The sequence below is a fragment of the Arachis ipaensis genome, chromosome B2 (assembly GCF_059453495.1).
Source record: "Arachis ipaensis isolate K30076 ecotype BB chromosome B2, ASM5945349v1, whole genome shotgun sequence".
In the NCBI taxonomy this organism is placed as follows: Eukaryota; Viridiplantae; Streptophyta; class Magnoliopsida; order Fabales; family Fabaceae; genus Arachis; species Arachis ipaensis.
Genome location: NC_142437.1, coordinates 113,510,714 through 113,518,880, shown reverse-complemented (window position 1 = coordinate 113,518,880; position 8,167 = coordinate 113,510,714). Strand labels below are relative to the sequence as shown.

Genomic DNA, 8,167 nt, shown 5'->3' with positions numbered 1-8,167 from the left:
ATATTTTTTATAATCCGCGAGTAAAGTCGGATACCCGCGGGTTAAGAGTGGGTAGAACTAGGGTTGGAATATTTTCAACCCGCAAATAAAATAAAGTTGAGTTTATATAAAAATTTTAACCTGTAAATAGAGTTAGGGTTAGATCCAAACCCTACCCTACCCTACCTATTGTTACTCCTAGTAAACAAGTAAGTTTATTTTAATGTGAAAGAAGCATTTTTATTTTGTATGGAAGGGTAGTGTTTGACTATAATATAATAAACAATACATAATAAACTATAACTATACAATGTAAAACCTCTCTTGTCTCCTATAGATTGTTCTATATCATATACCGACCACCACCACTCTTTAATTAATTTCCACACTACAATCCACAATCCACAATCCACAACACCAAATCCTTGAACCTTGAGAAGTTCTCTCTCTCTCTCTCTCTCTCTAAAAAATCAAAATCTCCTCTTTTTCCAAATCCTGTCTCTGGTATTCTGATTTGTTTTTTCCTCTTGTTTTCCTTTTACTACTACATCCACAAATGTTTCCATCAAAGTATGGCCATAGATTCTTCAAATTCAGGAGCCCAGTTTGTCCCAGCATGTTGTGTGGCCAATTCCTTTTCTAAACACACTACTTTTCATCAACACTAATAAAATCATCAAATTCAAACAAATCCTCTTTCATCCACAAGTATCTTCAACCATAGCTCTCATTACCCTGTTTTCAAAAGTATTATCTCTATTATTCCTCTTTTCCCTTTGTCCCACTATATAGTCCACCAAAAATATCCTAAAGGGGTTCATAAAATAACATTCTTGATTTCAATTTCTCCATATCCAAATGGTTGGGAAACGTTTGTATGAGGTTTCATGTGGAGTAGTTGGAATGGCATGGGTTATGCTTAGCGTTGACTATTCAAGACTCTTCTGGCTATTGTTTCGTGTCTTCTCTTATGAGAGTCATGCGTGGAAGCCTCGGATCATCTAGCACTTCATTTATTCCATTTCATCTTATAGTAATCACCACATATAATACAGGTTGAGATCATATAATATCCATAGTAATAAGAATTTGTTTTCTTATTGACTTTTCAATTAATATATAAATAAGGTGTTCAAGTTGAGTCAGAAAATAATTGTTGTTAGTGTTGTTGAGCTATCTATCATATCTGGAGCCATGTACAAGAAGGGGAGATTAGTTGGATGCAATAATAATGGAGCCATAGCTCAGTTTGGATATGTTGAGATTGATCCATCTGGAAGATATGGCCGTGTAAGTATTTCTCATTAATTAATCCCTTTTAATTTTTTTTTTATATTCATGACTAATAATAATCTTTAGGTAATTAAGCATAGGCTTATTATTAGTTAGAGGTATAATTAATTATTTATTTATTTTATTAATTTAATTTGTTAGAATAAGTATATAATATAGTATTTGTGAAAAAACTATTTTTCTAAAAAATTTAAGCCGATAAAAGGAGGTATATATATTTATATTTTTAAAATATCTTTTTATATAAGAACTTCTTATGAATTTGTGTGAATTTTTGTATAGATTTTTTTTATTTTTTATTTTTATACTATTTTTTTAAGGGATAACACGTATCATAGTTAAAGATCTTTCGATCATAGAGATTCTGATATTATATTATGAAATCATTTCTTTTAAAAATTTAAGTTGATAGAAAAAAATATATAAATAATTATATATCTAATACTATCAAAATTTCTATGATTTAAAGGTTTAAAATTCGATCTTTACTTTAAATTTTTTTTATAACTAATAAAAACAGTACATGATTCATGCTTAGAAGAAATTGAGGGCCTTTTTTTCTGCACGTACAATAGTGTTATTTGTTTTAATTACTTTAGATCTACGGTATATGGTATGTTTTCTGTTATTGGTTGATTTTCATTTGAGCAATTATGTTGGGTTTGTGAATTTCTAACTTTTTAAAATCTCAATAATGGTTGGGATTGACCTTCTTTGCTTTTAGAGAAAAAAAAAGGGATATATTCTGTCTAATTGTTATATTATTTTAGTAGCAACATATGATTGGGTCAACTTTCTATAAGAAAACTGTTTATTGAACAAATATAATTTTTACTCCGTTGTCACCTAACATTTATAAACGGGTCTGTTATTTATAAACATTCTATTATGGTTTTGATTTAAAAAAATTTAAAAATAGAAAAATTGTTAGCCTTTACTCTTTTAGTTCACTTCATATTCGTCAGATCAATTTTATTGATTTGAAAATACAAATACTTATCCTCAAGTTGATACACACCATAAGAATGAAAATTTTCTGAGGTCAAAGATGTAAATTACCTACCAAAAATTATTTTTTCCTAAACAAAATTAAACACCTTATATTCTGTTTAGACCTTTATTTACCAAGTCTTGAAGTGTAACTCTTGGCACGCCCAAGGGTCAACGAATATATATATATATACATTATCCACAAGAAAATTTGACTATTTTTAATTAAAGAAGACTTGTACTACTATATGTTAATTAATTAACTTTTTTGTTTGGACATTTGATCTAGTTGGCTAGTAAGATTATTAAATTAGTAATTTAATTATTGTTGGTGGTTAATTATTGTAGTTCAGAGATGTTTTGGGCAAAGGAGCAATGAAGGTAGTGTATAGGGCATTTGATGAAGTGCTTGGAATAGAAGTGGCTTGGAACCAAGTCAAACTTGGTGATGTTTTTCATTCACCAGACCAATTACAACGTCTTTATTCAGAGGTCCATCTTCTCAAGAACCTTGACCATGAATCAATCATGACCTTCCATGACTCTTGGATCGATGTCCACTCTAGATCCTTCAACTTCATCACTGAATTGTTCACCTCTGGCACCCTAAGAGAGTAATAATAATAGAACAATTTATCTTCTAGTTGATTATTTTAACATAGGGATATATATATCCATTAGATCCACTTAAATTGGTATGTCAATAATTGTACTTTAATTACAGAGATTATTCACCTAAAAATATCTTTTTTATGGAGATGATAATTGAAAATTATTAAATAATTTAATATATTTAATTTAATTAAATAATTTAATATATATTTATATTTTTAAAAATATTATCTATACACTAAAATCAATTATCATATTAATTACTGTATATTTATATATATATTGTTTAACTCATTTTTAATATATATTTTATATTTGAATATATATTTTATACTAGTAATTAATTTGATAACTGATTTTTTGTATATATATCTAATATAATTATTATTATATTTTAGCTGTTATCTTTATTGAAAAATATTTTTCTGTGAGTAATTAATGTTAATTAATTGTGATTTTAGTTCTATAAGTATAGAATAGACATATTGAATCTGAAATTTTATAAAATGATATAGTGAGAAATTTAATTAGGTAACTTCTATTTTAAAAATTAACCACTTCACTTTATAATTTTAAAATTTTTCTTATTTTAATCTCGATATATTATATTTATCTCTTTCTCCATATACACTATAGATTTGCCTTAGTTTAATAACTCATATTCAACACTTACCTAACACCAAATTGGCACTTATTGAACCTTAGGTATATGAATTACAGATTTTTACTTTTTAAGATTAGACACTATTACATATGAAACTAATGGATTTTATCCAATAATAGATTATGTTATTTTTGTGACAACATGATTGTGATGTGTAATAAATACGTATATGTAGGTATAGAAAGAAGTACAAGAGAGTAGATATAAGAGCAATTAAGAATTGGGCAAGGCAGATTCTAAGAGGATTGGAGTATTTACACAGCCATGATCCACCAGTGATTCATAGAGACATCAAATGTGACAATATATTTGTGAATGGGCATTTGGGTCAGGTCAAGATTGGTGACTTAGGCCTTGCAGCAATTCTTCGTGATAGTTCACAATATGCACACAGTGTCATTGGTACACCGGAATTTATGGCACCTGAATTGTATGAAGAGGAATACAATGAGCTTGTTGATGTCTATTCATTTGGGATGTGTATGATTGAGTTGTTCACTTCTGAGTTCCCATACAGTGAATGCTCCAACCCAGCTCAAATTTACAAGAAAGTTACTTCAGTAAGTTTTTAATTTACAATTATTTAACATTTTTTTTTATCCAATTCATGCGTCATATTTATGGTTCTAAAAATCAGATCGAACTGACGGATTTAGCAAAACTAAAAAATCTGCTATCAAATCGATTATATTCAACATAAAAAACAGTTTGTAAATAAACCGATCAAAACCAATAAACCAATAAAAAAATTCGTATATCAATCTAATCTATTTGATTTTTAAATGACTAACCGATTTAAAATAATAAAATACTAAAGCAATATTTTTTTAAAAAATTATATATTTTATATATAAATATGTTATTTTATTATATCTAGTTAATTTTTATTAAACCTTTAATCTTTTGAATTTTTAAATCTTCTGTTTTTTTTTGTCAGTAATCTTCTGTTTTAATAACCAGTTTTTTTTTGAACGGGGAAACTTTGTTTCTTTTTTTTGGACTTGGGCTATGCCCAATAGGAAAACTTTGTTTATATTCATACATAACACTGTTCAGTAAACCAAAAAAAAAATACATAACACTGTTCATATACTTTAACAGGGGAAGCTACCAAATGCCTATTACAGAATCAATGATTTGGAGGCCCAAAGATTTATTGGAAAGTGTTTGGCAAATGTCTCAGACAGGCTGCCAGCAAAGGACCTCTTGTTGGACCCATTTTTGGAAATGGACCAACTTCACTCACCACTACAAAGCCCAAGCCCAAGATCAAGCCCAACATTACTCAATTTCAATGCCAAAGAGAAGAAGAAACCTTCAATCATGACTGAAGAAACAAAGGGCACACACATGACAATAACAGGCTCCATGAATGAAGAGGATGACACAGTTTTCCTTAAAGTTCAAATTTCCAACCAAAGTGGTATGCACAAAATTTAATTAGATTTCCCAAAAATTCAAATTTTTTTAGATATAGTGGATAAAATTTTTATTTTCCAAGAATGCATGATAATTTTGTTAGCAACAATTTTTATAGTTTACCCTTTCTAGAGTTGCTTTAAGGGGGAAAAAATCATTATTTTCTTTTAATCACAATTATTAATCTATTATCAAACATATATGTGTGTATGTTGATATAGGGAGCACAAGAAACATATACTTCCCATTTGACACCATAAATGACACAGCCATTGATGTGGCAATGGAGATGGTTAAAGAACTTGAAATTAGTGACTTGGAACCAATGGAGATTGCTGAAATGATAGAAGAAGAGGTATCAGCTTTGGTTCCAACATGGAGGGACTTGGGAAATTCTATTAAGTATCAAAGACAACATAGCTTTAACTATGAACAAGAAGAAGATGATTATGATGATGATGATGTTAGCAATAATCACAATCCTTTCTTCTCATTGTCTTCTCCCTCTTCCTCTCATGGTTCTCTCCCAATGCTTTACCAAAATATTACACAAATTGGTGGAAACCATTACCCACTTTCTCATGATTTGCCTCAAGGTACTCTACTTTTAGATTTATATATTGTATTAAATACTCAAATTAGTTCTTAAAAAATATGCAGATATTAATTAATTAAGTTTCTATAATATAAAATAATTTCAAAGAGTATAAATTTAATTTGGTACTAGAAATTATAAATGTATTTCATTCTAATTTTTTGACATTTTTCAAATTAATTATTTAATTTTTTTAATTTATATTTTGTAAGTCATTTTAATTCTTGATCAATTAAGTGTTAATCAACTGTCATTATTGTTTTGCTAATATGTCATTAATCGGTGATCATGAAGTTATGTGCCATATGGCATGCATACATGTCACTTTACATAACGTTTGACTAATAATTAGAGACTAACTAATTAAAACTAATTCAATGGCACATATATTTTTGGAGGATTAACATTTCGCCTAAAATATAATATAAAATGCAAATAGTAACTTTTGAATTTGTAGATGATCCCCTTATGAATGATGATGCAAGCTCTCAAAGTTCTTTGGATTCCTTCAAGTATTCCCATTTACACTACTTGGACGCAAGCAATGAAGATAATGATCATGTTTCAACTCTTCTAACTATCAACAACAAGTGCACAAGATTTTGCCCTAGAGAAGAGGTGGTGGAGGCTGATTTCACCAACCAGTTTTGCAACATGAGAATGGATCCTTGCAGGTAAAACATAGTAGAAATAAATTTTGCAATATATAGTTGAGTAATTAAAGATATTTAAGTATAGAAAATTAATTTTTAATTACTTAATATTAATTAACTTTTTTTTATTACAATTCTATTATGTTACCAACAGCATTTCTGCCAACTCTGATTTATAACGGTATTTAATGGAAGTGTCTTTGTAGATGTGTCTAATAAAAATATTTTTTTTATGGCTGTGTCTAATGGAAGTATCTTTATAGATGTAGTTTCTGGATGTATCTCTTTATACATGTATTTAAAATATAATAATTAATTATTATTGATAATAAATTGGCAGATAATATATTGATATCCTATACTTTTCCTTTTTATTATCATAAAATTACTTTTTAGATTCTGATTCTTTTAGAGAATTTAGGATTTAGAATTTATGTTTAACATTAAGGACTTAAGATTGAAGATTTAGAATTTAAGATAAAATAATAATTTTAAAAATATTTGTTAATGTTGACTGAAAAAAAATTGGTTATCTAATTGAACTTAATTATACTAAAAATCAACAATCTTGTATTTGTGTATATTATATTATTTTGCTTATTTTTTTCAAATCAGAACAATAAAACTTTAAATAGCAGAATGATCATAATTCAATAACAGAATAATCAAATATTTTTATGACTATTAAACACAAACTTCTATACAGAACTTAATGTTTGGAGTGTATTTTACATGATAGTTTAATAATGGTACTATATTTAACTAATTGGATTATCTGGGTCCATGCATGTTACAGTAGGTACCATAAGCCTATGGTAGGGCATGGATTCCCAAGACTAACTAGGATTCAATCATATGTTGATGTGAGGAGGCAACAAATACAGACATCATTGGTGGAGGAGATACATAAAAGAAGGATGTTCAAGACTGTTAATGCCATTGAGAACATTGGATTTCAGAATCCCAAATGAGTCATCAACGTTTTCAAAGCCTGGTTTTTGTTACACTATGCGAATCTCTCACCACTGAACCACACTCTAGTGACTTTGTTATTTTCAAAGTTGAAGGCTTTCTAAGAAATTAAGAAAAAAAAAAATATTCTCTTCCTTTTATGTAGTTTTGTGTGTTTTTTTTGCTTATCACTTTTAATTTGTTGTCTTGCTTTATGAAGTCTGTTAGTATATTTGTAAACCATACAGACTCACCAGAAAGTTGCACAATATTGTGAAAAGCTTGTAATATATTTCAGTTATGTCTATGGTTAGACTTGTTTACTTGTTTTGTTTAATTATGGAATGCAAAGGATTTACTCTGCTATTGAAAATAAGGATATAAACTTTATGTTTATTTGAACCAATCATTAGTTAAGAAACTATACATCTTAAATTTAAAATTTATACATCCAAAAAACTAGAGTTTATACATCCAAAAAAATCTCAATTTTTTCTTTAAAGACAAACATAGAAATTATAGTATCTGCTGCATAAAATTAAATAATAAAATTAACTACTAGTATAAAATATATATTAAAATATAAAATACACATTAAAAATTAATTAAACAATATTTTTACACAAAAAAATATATAACAATTGATTTTGGTGTTGAAATAACATTTTTGGCTGCGATATTGTTCTTGGCAGTAGTATATATACTGCTGCATAATACTCTTGTGAGATCAGAATTGAGTTCCAATACAATCACAAATTCACAATTGTTTCTTCATTCCTAAGCAACTCTTCCTCTGCTCCCTTCTCTGTTCTTCATCATCTTTGTGTTCTTGATCTCATTAACATAGCTTTGCCTTCTACATAAAAAAAATTATATTAACAACTATAGCTTTCGGCATAATCAACCATTGACTACTAGATTCAACAAAGATAAAAGAAAAAAGATTGGTTCTGAATTTGATGAATTTGTGATACTTTATTATAAAGATATATAACCAATCTAATCTTGAAA

General features: G+C 27.9%; 1 protein-coding gene across 2 annotated transcripts; it reads left to right on the top strand.

Annotated features, from left to right (window-relative positions):
* The first annotated feature begins 280 nt into the window (after positions 1-280).
* LOC107625865 (putative serine/threonine-protein kinase WNK5) lies at positions 281-7,479 on the top strand. 2 transcript variants are annotated; one of them, XM_088503846.1, is made up of 7 exons: positions 281-1,269; positions 2,611-2,876; positions 3,714-4,098; positions 4,640-4,961; positions 5,179-5,553; positions 6,010-6,226; positions 7,005-7,479. In XM_088503846.1, the coding sequence occupies exons 1-7, from the start codon at positions 1,174-1,176 to the stop codon at positions 7,174-7,176; spliced, it is 1,833 nt and encodes a 610-aa protein (XP_088359972.1). In that variant the 5' UTR covers positions 281-1,173; the 3' UTR covers positions 7,177-7,479. The 2 variants fall into 2 exon arrangements, with proteins under 2 accessions (XP_088359972.1, XP_088359971.1); XM_088503845.1 differs by having other exon boundaries at positions 312-1,269; positions 7,002-7,479.
* The last annotated feature ends 688 nt before the right edge of the window (positions 7,480-8,167 follow it).

Bases quoted from the DNA above. Each gene is read 5' to 3' on its own strand.
- LOC107625865 (XM_088503845.1), top strand. From the start codon at position 1,174: ATGTACAAGAAGGGGAGATTAGTTGGATGCAATAATAATGGAGCCATA. The intron at 4,962-5,178 runs GTATGCACAAAA...ATGTTGATATAG, and splicing joins TCAAATTTCCAACCAAAGTG to GGAGCACAAGAAACATATAC. The intron at 5,554-6,009 runs GTACTCTACTTT...TTGAATTTGTAG, and splicing joins TTCTCATGATTTGCCTCAAG to ATGATCCCCTTATGAATGAT.